General features: G+C 44.9%; 1 protein-coding gene across 1 annotated transcript; it reads right to left on the bottom strand.

Annotated features, from left to right (window-relative positions):
* Positions 1-380: 380 nt before the first annotated feature.
* Positions 381-9,384, bottom strand: LOC147664188 (receptor-transporting protein 3-like). The gene is made up of 2 exons (XM_086949947.1): positions 9,239-9,384; positions 381-948 (listed from the first exon to the last, which is right to left on the bottom strand). Exons 1-2 carry the CDS (start codon positions 9,382-9,384, stop codon positions 381-383), a joined length of 714 nt encoding a protein of 237 aa, XP_086806073.1.
* Between the last annotated feature and the right edge of the window lie 4,383 nt (positions 9,385-13,767).

The following is a 13,767-nucleotide window of genomic DNA, read 5'->3' as shown; positions in this document are numbered from 1 at the left end:
ATGGGAGAGAGACAGCAAGAGCCTTTCGAATGCTAATAGGATTAGCCAATGGGCTAACAAAGCGTGTGACGCTGACTGGAAATGGTCCAGCAATTGTTGCCCCGCGAGGTCTACCAGTGCTTATATATATATATATATATATATATATATATATATATATATATATATATATATATATATATATATATATGTGTGACAATACCATAATATGACATTGATCCATCAGCCTAAGAAAAAACATACAAATCGATTTCCATCAATCAATCGAAAGAAAATATGTGCCTTATTTTATCAAAGTTCTCCAAGACAAGTAAATCAGCCTGGTTTAATTATGTCTGTAGTTATCAAAGGAAGGACTTAGTGAATCAGTCCCAACTTTTCTAGGTTGCAGGGAGTAAAATTATTTTAATGAGTAATAGTATAATAAGAATTAGAGAGGTTAAGCCACAGCACTTCCACAAGCAAGAGCCACAAGAAGGCTGGTCTTCGGATTGGTCCGTACAAGACTTTGGGATTGTGTCGTGAATGGGAGGAGCCGGTTTTCTTTTGCACTGGAGGGAAAGTAGATTGGCAAAAGATGTCTTCCTAGAAGACCTCTTGCCACCTGGATTCCTGGCACAGATCCCTAGCTGGCAGGCCTCACAGTTCTCAGGCTGGTGTGGCCCATCAAGGCTTCCATACGGGGCGATGGGCTGGAGCTCATCATCATCCACGTCCTCGCCATAGCATGACTCCCGGATGGAGATCAGCAGGTTGTTTAAGATGACGTTGATGTTCTCCATGGTAAACTCTGGATCTTCATAAATACCTGCGCAGCAGCGGTTACACTTCTGCCTCAAGATCTTCATTTTCACAGTCCCTTGTCTTCTCTTCTTTTCCAATTTTGTTTGGTAGATGATCGACACACGTATAGAGTTCCAGGAGTGCCCGCACCAGGAGCAGCAGAACCTGCGGATGGAAAAGGTGGAACAATTTACCAGGTCCTGGAAAAGCAACAGTGTAATGATGTAATGTATAGTGCAATGTCTGCAGGGCCGGCTTAAAGGCTGGTGGCACATGGTGCAACAATCTTTTTGGCTCCTCCCCCTCCAGTGGCCTCCTCCTCAGATTCCCTCACAACCACCTGGCAAAAGTGCCCCTCATCTCTCCTTAGCCCCTCCTCACATACATTTAATTTGTTTTAAAGCACTGGTAAAGGCTAGTTTTACTAATCCACTCAGCTCTCCACCATAAATACATAGCTCTTCTTTGCAGCAGGCATATTAACCCGCTGAGCTACTTTATGGGGAGTCAAAACTGCCTCTAGACAAAACTCTGATCTCTCTCTCTAGCAGGAACATTAATCACAAGAGTTATCTTGAAATTTTTCTTTCCTGTCTGACAGCTGGAGGATCAGTTCCCTCCTTCCAGATCAGCGCCCAGTGCGACCGCACCGGTGACACTTCCCTGAAGCCGGCCCTGAATGTCTGCACAGTCGACAAATCCCCATATACTTTGTTTCACTTACCCATCTCTTTGATAGTAATTTCAGTTTCTGCCCCAGTGAGGAATATATCATACCACAAGATCTATTTACCCTGTCTACTGCTTAACCCGTTTCATGCGCCTGCGATTCTGCGGAAGTGCGGCACTTCCGCAAAACGGGCGGTGCCGCGTCGGCCATTGGCCGACGGCAGCACTGGGCAGGTAGTGCTGCCGTCGGCCAATGGCCGACGGCAGCATGGAAGGGGATAAACATGTCAAGGTTATTTTGCTTTTAGATTCATTTAATTTAATTGGATTTTTAAATGAATTCAATTTTATTTAAACTAACTCCAATTAATTCCATTAATATTCAGGAATAGCTTTTAAAATATGTTTGTGTTCAACTGCTGAAATTCTTTAAGATCCATATATGATATAGAGGAGTGGTTGTTGTTTTAGATCATCGCTGCCAGAGTTAAGGCCCGGTAATCTAAAACTTATGTAAAGGTTTATATGTCCAGGTCCATCTTCTTTAGCCCGATGTGATCTCATCTACCTATTTATTCATTTATTTATTTGTAGGTTTATATAGCGCTTGAATCCACTCCGACAGGAGTATCTCTGCGCTTTTTGACCGGTAAATCAGCAAACATGATATGAAGATGGAATTAGATTTCATTTTTGAATAGAACAGTTTTTAGGAGTTTACGGAATGTTAGGTGCTCTTTGCATTGTCTTAAAGCCAGGGGTAATTTGTTCCACAGCTTGGGACCAGTGGTAGACAGGTCTCTACCTCCGTGTCTGACCATTTTGACATGGGGGACCACGGGGAGGAGATCGTTACTTGATCTGAGGGATCGTGCTGGAACATAAGGAACAAATCTCCGCTCAAGATAGATCGGCCCCTGTCCATTCAAGCACTTATGGATCAGGCAGCATATTTTGAATTTTGCCCTTTGTCTGATTGGAAGCCAATGTAATTGTTTAAGGAGGGGCTTGGAAGCAGTTCTCGGGGAGGCATTCAGAACAAGGCGGGCTGCCGTGTTCTGAATGACTTGTAGCTTATCCAGCACTCCTTCGTTGGCAGAGAGTAACAAACCGTTACAATAATCGATCCGACTCAGGATCAGTGCTTGAACGAGGGTTTTCCTTACTGAGTCAGGTAGGAGTGGGAAGACCTTTGCGGAGCAGACCGATGGTGTGGAAGCATATCCCTGAAATATAGCTGGTGTGTTGTTTTAGTGACAGGTCGTGATCGAGCCGAATTCCCAAATTCTTCACAACCTGTTTAGGTTCAGGGACTGCTCCTAGTTCTGATGGCCACCATTCCGGAGTCCATAGTATTTTAGCCTCCCCAAATAACATGATCTCCGTTTTGCTGACGTTACATTGGAGATAGTTGGTAGACATCCATTTTGCCACTTCTTTCATGCCTGACGAGAATGAGTTCCTAACCTCAGTGGAAAGAGTTTTGAAGGGGAAAAGGAGCTGCGTATCACCTGCGTATGATACGGGGACAAAACCGTATCTACGCAATACTCCTGCCAGGGGTGCCACATAGATATTAAAAAGAGTGGGGCTCAAACATGAGCCCTGTGGCACCCCCTTGGAAATCTAGCCGATGAATCCCTTGAAATGCTGCAGCCTCTTGGTTTGTTACACACGCCTACTGGTATTTGTGCGCTTTATAAGTTGTTTTAACATGACATAACCAGAGTGGCTACCAATCTGGAGATGAAATCTAAACCATTCCCATCACAGATGGAAATAAATATATCATAGCTTCTTAAGCCCTCCACAAAAATACTTTTTTGTTTGTGCAGCTGTCACATATCTTTGCTTTTCCATGTTTTTATCTTTCTTGGTGATGGAGTTCAAAGATGGGTCTGGGACCTAGAGCAGGATTTTGGTTGTGTATGACGTGCAGCATTCGCACACAACGTTGTCTATGAGCTTGAAGGGGCATATTTACAAGCCCCTTACGCCGCTTTAACGCTGCTGGTGCGTCTCTTTTGTGACGCAGCGGTGGCGCAAAAGATGCACCATGGTGTGGAGTATTTACAACGTGACGCATCTCCCAGATGCGTCATGTTGTAAAGCCCTGCGCCAGAAGAGGCGTACCATCGCAGGGGGAGGCTTTCCGGCGCAGGAACGCCTCCCAAAAGTGGCTGAGTGAAATCTACAAGATTTCACTCAGTCACTTTTGGGCCCATGCTTGCGTCAAAACCCTGCGCCTGCTTGAAGCAGGCGTAAGGATTGACGCAGCATTATCCACATAGGGCCTCATTGATCATTGCTGGAGCTGCTTCGCACTTGAGACGCAACTCCAGCAATGCGCCGCTTTTATGGCAGAGATACGTGACACATCTGTGCCGTTTTTGCCCCATGGTGTGCCGCATTGTAAATGCGGCGCACCATGGGTGGCGGAGCTGCGGCGCACAATAACTGGCGCATCCCTGGGGATGCGCCAGTTATTGTAAATCTGCCCCCTAGTTTCCAAAATGCAGGGGGTAGCTAAAGTGACATCATGCACCAGTTTGCCCTTGATGGCATCACCGGGTAGACCCACTTTCCACCCTTAGTACCTCAAGACCCTTGAATCTGCTCTGGTTTTCTAGAGGAAGGGCAAGGACAATGTAAATTATGAAAAGTAAATATATCTTTTATATATCTTTTAGAACCCTATTTGCATTCTGCTCCTGCTACTTCCATCATGAGCCCTAAGAACAGGAGTAGCAAAGAGTGCCTATGTCCACCACTACTCTCCTTCATTGCAGTTTTAAGGCTATCGCGTGCAAGATGCCAGAAGCTGTGCAGCTCATCCATGCTTTTAATGGTATATTGGCAAAGATCGAAGTTAGGCACATGCTAGGGTGATCATGCGTCCCGGATTTGCCTGAACAGTCCCAGTTTTTCACCAGCTGTCCAGGCAGATTTTGGCAAATTTGGCTCATGTCCCGGTCTATAGAGGTGGTCGACTGAATCCAGAGAGAGGCACTTTTTGGGTGTTCTTAAGCTGTGCTAGTTATCAGCTGTTATAAGTAAGCAATTTAATCAACAGGTATGATGCTGCTTTTAGAAATTACATTGTATTTATTTTCTTAGATCTGTGAGTGGGGGTGAGTGTTTTGCCAATGTGCAGCATTCCGTCCATCATCTTGTGTGTTTTGCTATCTGTTTAACTGTGGCATATTCTTATGAAAGTTCCATCGTAAAGCACATGAATGTACCGTGTTAAGATGCCCGACAGTTTATGAGATATATGTGAAGTTCTCTTGCCGTAATCAAGGGTGACACCAGGGTGACGGCAAAATAGTTTAAATGGCGTCCTCGCAGTGCATGAAACTGACACTGACGAAGGAAACGAAACGCGTCTGTCTAAGGCTGCTGATGGCTAAATAAAGATCTGCTACACTACCCCGGCGGAGTGCTTGACTTCTTTTGAAAAGAAGGGAAGTTGATTGGAGCTTCGATGTTGATGTGGGGCACCACCACAGAAAGCACCCGCCTGTGAGTGCACTGGTTGGTCGGTGCGAGTGGAGCTGTGATATATATATATATATATATCGCTTCAATTGCTGTAATAAGTGGATTATTAACGATGGAATAATTGAAGGATCACACTGAGACGGCCCGCCTCGACTTAGAAAATAAACACGGACACAGTCAGATTTTGCGTAAGGGATTTCCCCGTGCACTTCATGCCGATCAATGTTTTGCCAGGAAGACAAAAAGAAAGTCGGGATGGTAACGAAATTCACCTTGAGAGACGCTGCAACCTTAAACATAAGCCGCAAAATGGAACTATTCCTGGGAAAGGCTACGCAATGTACGGGAGTTGCGGTGACAATAAAGGTTGAATTTTGCCAAGAACAGCATTGAAGTACCAAGTAGGTTAAAAGAAGGCAGTGATGATGCATTCTGGGGATTGTAGTCCGAGAGCTACAATCTAAGACATTTGGGAAACTATGCAGTGGTAGGACACAGTGATAACGAAAATACTTTATTTTCGAAGGAGTTTCCTTATATGAAAAAATTATGTTAAAGCACTCACTGCCGCCTTAAATCGCACTGGTGGACATAAGTCCCTTTTCAATGTTTGGAGTTACGTTTAAATAAGCTAGCTAACCCATCCAAAGTGACTGTGCATATGATTAAGTCTCGATAGTGGCGAAACGCGTCATGCTGCTTCTGTCTCCAATAAAGATCTGAACAAACGCTTAAGCATGCTGCAGTGGCATGTCTCGTGTTGCAAAGAGCAGCATATATATATATATATATGCGGTCATTGACTGCACTGTGGCAATGTGTACTCACACATTTGCTCACGCTGAATTGATCCCTGATGTCTGAAGGGTGCTGCAGCGTGGAGACCGGAGGAGAAAGCAGAATTCGCACTAACATGGACTTTGGAGTTTTGTGCTGTATTACGTTGCTGTTCCCCTCGCAATACCTCCCCAACAAGAACAAAGCATTTTGGGACATGTAGGCGCCTGCCACTGGGCGGCCCACATTAGGTATCAGCGCAAGTGACTCACCTGGGGGAGGAGCATCTAAACACCTATCAGGACGGGGCAGGGTATTTTAAACCCGTGATTGGGAACCTGCATCCTGATCACACTCCGGGCGCTGAAGAAGGCTACGACGCTGGAATGCATTCGCCATTCTGTGTGAACTGTGAATAAATGCTGGCTCCGAAACTTCCCCTGTGTGGCCTCTGCTCTTTCTTCGAGGGAGTTTGCTTTGATATATATATATATATATATATATATATATATATATATATATATATATATATATATATATATACATATATATATATATATTTACAATGTCCTATGATTACTATCCAGATTTAATTAAAATCACTAAATAACGTTGTTTATCAATATTTATGTTAATTTTTAAAATTAGGTACATAGTTTTGTTAGGGACATATTATGCTAAGTTTACTTTACTGTTACTATTTTAATTTAAACAGTCTTAAAAAATGAGACCGGGGCCTCGCCCTTAGCGAGTTGCCGGCGAGACGGTGTCGGCGGCGGCCTCGGGTGGAGGTCTGGGGCCGGCCGGAAGATGCCGATGTGCGAAGAGCCCGGAGGCACATGAACGCGCCTGGGACACTCGTCCGGTGCTCCAGAGGTGGTGTGCGGCAAGTTGTGGGGTGGGGACGCCGTGTCTGGTGGCTCCCCCCGTTGTTGCCATCCGGCCGTACCGGGTTCCTTCACTTGGTGGCGAAGAAGGACTTTGGTGGAGCGGTGTCACCGGCGGTTCCCCCTCCCTTGTAATCACTATTTCAGCGCTGTGGGTGCAGCTTGCGCGCTTGAGGGGGGTCCCGCCGGGGTTCTGCTGTTGAGCTCACCCTTGGAGACGAATCCGGAGAGACGGCGTAATTGTCGCAAAATGGCGGCTGCTGCCATCTTCCGTGTAGGGTCCCGGGACGCCGATTTCTTGCCCTTGCACTCCTCCTGGGCCTGTACTGGTGAGCTCGAACCCACGGTGGGCGACGTCCTGCAAGCTTTGAGGTCCTGGAGGTCGACCTTGGTCCGGGATTCCTGCGTGCGGGGAGAAGTAATAGCCGCCATTATTCCCGGACCAATGCTTGAGGACGCGGATGGGTCCGGTGCGGTCGTTGATTGTTCCCCGCTTCCTGGCTGGGGTGGCGATGGTCCTACTCATGAACGGGTGGAACCGCTGGAGTCCACTGACATTGGTATGTACAGCTGCTGTGAACAGTATCTGCATTGCCCGTGTGAGAGGGGGTCCTATTGGCTGTTTCCGTTGATACTCCAGCAATTTTTCCATGGCCTTTCCTCATCGTCATGTCCTATGCCCACTGGATCAACGTACATAGCGACGATGGCCAAGAAGGGACTAGGATGAACCCGGTTCATTTTGGAGGACTACTGATTGGTATATGGAGTTATGGACTGCCTTACATTGTGATACTTTGTTGATTCCTTTGTATTTGCGTGTGGCTGAACATTTGCCAGCTTCGTTTTGGGTATTACTTACAGCGTAAGTGGGCGGGGGGCGGGGCCGTACCATTTGCTACTGGTTCCTCTCCCCAGGCTCTTTCTTCTTTCTCCCTTTCCTTTTCCGTTTCCCTATATTCTCTTTTTCTATATTTCGGGTTCATTATTAGGGCGACAGGCATGCTGCTGGGGGGGGTAGGCCGTAGCCTTCTGCAGGGGTGCAGGGTGGGATGGGTGGAGTAGGGTCTATTGGGTAGTTCTTTGTTTCTATGGCTCTTTTGTATCCCTTCCTTGGGTCTCCACAACTGTTTGTAACCCCGTGGGGTGTGCTACAGTGAGGGGAGGAATATGTATTTTACGACACATGATACTCATGGCACTTTTTTCTGCTGATTTGTCGCTCCGCCCCCAAGCACGTTTGCGATTTGTATTAATGCTCGCCATTATCATTGAGGGGCGGGTACAATAACGTGGAGTCCGCCTACTTCTTTTCTTCTTTGGTTTTCTCGTTTTCTTATTTCTGGGGTTGGGATGTATAGTGACTGCAGCCTATTTGTTTCCCTGATGGGTTTTATTACTGGGGAATTGCTGTTCAGTTAGTCTCTGGGTACATGTGGTTGGGCGTGGACACTACCATTGAGGAATTATAAACTGACCAATGTTTTGCATACTATGGACCATTCTGACTACTGCTCTTCTGTTGTACTGCAACGAAACAGTTGGATTATTCCCGCCATGTACTCCAGGTTGCTATCTATACGACCGATCCTTTATTCTTTAAACATATAAAATTAACCTCCTCTAATCCTGTGTCGAGTGGTTCTAGTTAGCTGACAATACTGACTTGCAGCGCTTGTAATATCGTCTAACCACTCTGTGCCTTTAATTGACGATGGTGCTTTGCAGTTTTGCTCCGTGGTCGACCCCCGGGTTGTAGGCCCGTATTTGTATGCATCCATTTTCTCAAATAAAGGTTTTCAAAAATTAAAAAAAAAAAAAAAAACAGTCTTAAAAAATAGTTTATTCCGTGTTGATTTTTGTTACACACGCACACACTCTTATATTATAATAATTGATTACAATTGTTTAATTTACTTTATTTTACATTTCAATGTAATAATAATTTAAATGTACTATTTTACAGTCTATATATATATTTTTTAAAACATATTCCTCTCTAGTTTTGGATGATGTTCCCTTCCACGACATTCTTGACACAATAGTTTTCATATTCGTAATATATATGTATAGGAAGACGATATAAAAGTAAACAATATTTTTGAGGCAATATTTATGTGCCTCGATATTTTTGTGCATGATAATTTCTCATACAGCCGTTCAACCTACAATCAGTATAGTGTTAACAGAAACTGTGACTGTCTGAGGTTTATTAAAATGAGTTCCACCTGGTTTCCACCCGGCAAGTAAACGTATCGATTGCTTTCATATCAAGGCTAAAGCCTGGAAAAAAAACCAATACAAGCAGGGCTGTTTCCTCTTAGAAAAATGAAATTAAAAAAGCAAGTACAGAAGAAATCTCTTTGTAAAATTTAAAAAAAATAATCATTAACGAGAAAGCGACAGAATTATCATGTTAAAATTTGAGTCCAGCTATCTTTAATATTTTCCTACTTAAAATATTTAAGTTTATTGGTCCTTACATAGTATAAACACAACAAGGGTTTCTAAAATGAATCTCTTGTACCTTGTAATTGTAAGATCTGGGAGAGGTGGAAAGCATACATTTTCACCACTCAGCATTTCATCCGAGCTGAAATTCCTGTGCCCCTGTGTCTCACCTGCCAAAGGCCTCTTGTGCGTCCCAGTCTTCTACCAGAACATCGGGGTTCCTCTGCATCCACTCGAAGTCCCACTCATCCCTCGGCTTCTCTCTAAACATCAAGGCCCTGAAGTAGTAGTCCCACATTTCCTCGTCTTTGCCCATGGTCACTCGATGGAAGCCTGGGAGGGACACTTCTGCCAGAGAAGCGCTGCGCGTATCTGTGGAAATGTGCGGTGTCTGGCGAGATATAAGGTGTGGCCAAGGGTGGAAAAAACACCAGCCAGTGAGGAGTGAGAAACGAAACTGAGACAGTAATTCAGTGAGCAAACAAAACTCTTTCAACACACAGCTAGTTGTAAAATTCACCTCGTAGTTCCCTCTTTCTCACTATTAAATAGGATAGATATGCTTTCATCCGCCACAGAAGAGATCTTCATTCTTGGTAGGGCTGACGCGCCTTTTCATTCTTCCAAGGTCGAGAAGTGGCTTACTGCAATATCAACAAGTTTTCGCGAAAACTCTGGGGTTCAGTGGCGCCATGCTCATCGGCGTTGTGCAACTATGCAGACATAGGGCCTCATTTATGAGGCTGTGCGTCACTTTTACGCCGCTGGTGCGTCACTTTTTGTGACTATGACGCATCATTGGTGTCGCAAGGAGGGCGCAGTGAAAAGTGACGCATCGCTGTTTTCACGCAGCGATGCGTCACTTTTCATAAATGAGGCACATAATGTTTTCCACATAATTACGGATTTATGAAATGAAATGAAATTAAATAGAGTTTTGTAAAGCGCATTACTACCCGGAGGCCTCGTAGCGCTGTGGACGGGTGGGAAACAGTGACAACAAGATAAGGATTAGTGGAAGAGAAGTGTTTTTAGAAGTTAGCAAAATTTTTGGAGATCGAGTTCACTGGGCAAGGAAAGCGGCACGGAGTTCCAGTCTGATGCCGCGTTCCACGAAAAAGAGCGGCCACCCCATCTGGTTAGTTTAATTTTCTTAGTTGTAGCCAGATAGGTTGTACTGGAGCGCAACGATCTCCGTGGATGGTAGGGAGTGACCAAGGAGCGGATCATTGTGGGACCTTTTTGCCACATAGCTTTGTGCGTTATACACATTGCCTTGAATTTTACTGTGGCCTGTATGGGCAGCCAGTGTAGTTTCCTCAAGGCGGCCACGCCTGAGTGCCTTCGAGTGAGTCCAAGGAGAAGACGTGCCGCCGCATTCTGGGTTACTTGGAGTTTTTTAATAGTACTAACAGGAGTGCCCAGATAAAGGGCGTGCCCGTAGTCAAGGCGGGACAGGATAATAGCCTGGACCATTATCCTTCGGGCTTGAAATGGGAGAAGAGGCAACTTTTTCCTCAGCGTTCTCTTCAGGCCATCGCATGTGGCAGAGTGTTTGGTGGCTTGCTAATTGAAGCTTAAGTTGTTATCTAGCTATACTCCCAGACTTTTGAGCAGATCTTTAGGTTCTGGGGGGGCACCCATGCAGGTCGGCCAATCAATGGTTGTTCTTGGTACACCCAATTTTCCCAAGAACATCAGCTCCGTTTTCTCCCCATTCAGTTTTAGGTGGGACAGGGCAATCCATTTTGTTATTGCTTCTAGGCAACTGCCCAGTTTGTTGGATGTGCCCTCTAGCTGGTTTAGAGTCACCACTAGTTGGGTATCGTCTGCATAGGTTACTATTTCAAAGCCATAGGGACGCACAATCTCTGCCAGAGGCTCCATGCAAACAATAAAAAGTGTAGGGCTTAGAGAGGAGCCCTGGGGCATTCCGCGAGTGAGGGGCCAAGCTTTGGATTGGGTGGCACCCTCTGACACCTGAAACATCCTATCCTCTAAGAAGGATCGCAACCAAGTGAGGGCTTGACCTGCCACTCCAAGATGTTTTAGGCGAGAGATTAAGATGTTATGATTCACGGTGTCAAAGGCGGCACTCAGGTCTAACAGCATGATTGCCGTGGTGCAGCCTTGATCCATGTGCTTCCGGGCTAGCTCTGTTACTGTCAGCAGCGCAACCTCTGTCCCCAATTTAGGGCAGAAGCCTGCTTGAGAGTCATGGAGAAGGTGGTTGGATTCCAGATAGCCAACCAAGATGGAATTGATGTGCCTCTCAAGCAGCTTACTCATCCAGGGGAGAAGGGAGATTGGGCGATAGTTGGCCATAATTGCTGAGTCGAGGTTAGATTTTTTCAATAAAGCCCTAACTTGAGCACATTTCCAAGCCTTTGGTACGTTTCCTGTAGAAATAGAGGTATTCAGGATGTTTAGGATAATTGGTCTGATAGTATCCGCAACCTTCAATAGGTGGCGCGGAGGAGCAGGATCGGTAGGAGAGCCCGATGTCACTTTTAGCATTAATGCATTCAGGGAGTCTTCATTAAGCAGTGGAATCTCCATTAGCTGGCAGATGGATTTTGCGGGGATGTTTCCTGTATCACAAGGATTCTGTTCATTCGATTTAAAAGAAAGGGAGATGGAATGAATCTTTTGAAAGAAGTACTCTGCCTGCTTGTCGCAGCGGCTTTGAGCTTCTTTTGGGTCGATGGGAGTAAGTGTGGTCTTAATCAAGGATTTGGCAATCCGAAAGATTTCCCTCGGGACGTTAGCTGCCATCCTTATCTTTTGTTCATAAAACACCGATTGTGCCAGAGTAATTTCGGCCTTATATTTCTTGATGGATTCCCTATAAAGGTTCCTATCTTGCGTCTTCGTTGTACGTCTCCACATCCTCTCTAATTTCCTACAGCTTTGCTTTCGCTTTTTTTAGTTTGGGAGTGTACCATGGTGCCTCTTTAGACTTAGTTTTTTCCTTAAGGAGTTTCAAAGGGGCCACCGACTCCAGTGACATCTGTATCCACTCATTAAAGTGCATGTTAAGTATGTCTGGGTCGTCCCCTGTAGGTAGAGGAAATGCTGAAAGAGAATTTGTCCATTGGTCGGATGATACCTTCGACCAATTCCTCCCCATTAAAGTGGCACGGGAAAGAGCCATGGGGGGACTCAGAATCTCCCAAGCTAGCGGTACCAGTAAGTGGTTAGTCCAGGGGAGGGCAATTGGAGCACCTACATGAAGCATCTGATCATTGCTTAGAACCGCATCCAGTAAGTGGCCTTTATTGTGTGTTTGTTCGAATCCCTTCTGGATAATTTGAAGGGCTGCTAAACCATCCAGGAGGGCCTTCGCTAAGTGGTCCGAGAGATCATCCAAGTGGATGTTTATATCTCCCAACACCGTAAAATTTGATGAGGATAGCTTGACAACATGGGACGGAAGAGAGTCCATGAACCTGCCTATTTGACCAGGGGGGCGATAGAGTAGTAGGCCTGAAAAGGTTGAGGTGGAAGATAGTTCTAAGGCAAAGCCCATGCTTTCGTAGTCCGGTACTTCAGCTGGAAAGGATCTACATTGGTAGCAATCCCTGAATATTATCCCTATCCCTCCTCCTCTTCCCACTTTCCTATCGATCCTCTGCAGTACATTACTAAGCTGTGATATAAAATTGATAGCCGGGTCTACCTCATCCTTTAGCCAAGTTTCCGTAAGAAATATGGCCTCCGGATTGAGGTTTTCTATGAGGAGTGATATTTCTACTGCATGCTTGGTCAGAGATCGGCAGTTTAACAAAAACATTTTAATAGATGGTCGGGAGTTATCCGCTGGTGTTAGAGAGGGTCTGAGTTACTTGTTGCTCAGCCCATCTGCTACATCATTTTCAGATTTCCTAGAAAATCGTTTTTAGTTCAAACGGATCAAAAGTTTCCACAGAAACGTCACACGAGGTGCCTCGCAGTGCAAGACTTTAATTTTTGCCAAGATTAACAGCCCTCCTATTAAGTTGTTAAGCCGTCTACTAGGGTTAAACTAGTACTAGGGAAGTTTCATTTTAGCCCAGAAAGTACTAATATTGTGGATTAAACTAAAAAGACCATGAAACAATACTGTCACAGGATGTGAGGCTTTGTCCCACATAATTTGCAATTTTCTTGCCTGATAACTCAGTCAACATTGCTGCATCATCTGGGGGCAGATGTATCAAAGCAATCTTTAGTCACAAATGCTGCGATTCGCAAAAAAGCAGCGTTTGCGACTAAAAATTTGCTGAACGGTATGTATGAAGGAAATTGCATAGCAAAATTAAGGAATCGCAAAATTTGCGATTCCTTCATTTTGCGTAAGCATTTAAAGAGTCGCAAATTGCGATTCCTTAAATGCTATGCATCAAGCATTCAATTATTACGATTTCTCCTTAAGAAATCGCAAATTACCACCAACTCCAAGTTGGTGGTAATTTGCGATTTCTTTCACAAATGCACTTTTTGGCATTTGTGAAGGTGCCATATGGTGCAGATGTAAATTTCAGGGGTGCATCAGGGTGTCCTTATGACACCTTTGAAATTATTCTCTATTTACGATTCTCAAATTGCGAATTGCAAATTGAGAATAACTTCCCATTCATTCCTATGGGCCTCCTGGCCCATAGGAATAGCAAAAATAGTGATTTTAAAAAAAATCGCTATTTGAGAATCGCAAATAGGT

Source organism: Lissotriton vulgaris, unplaced genomic scaffold (assembly GCF_964263255.1).
Source record: "Lissotriton vulgaris unplaced genomic scaffold, aLisVul1.2 SCAFFOLD_4605, whole genome shotgun sequence".
Taxonomy (NCBI): Eukaryota; Metazoa; Chordata; class Amphibia; order Caudata; family Salamandridae; genus Lissotriton; species Lissotriton vulgaris.
This window is presented reverse-complemented; position numbering and strand designations above follow the sequence as displayed.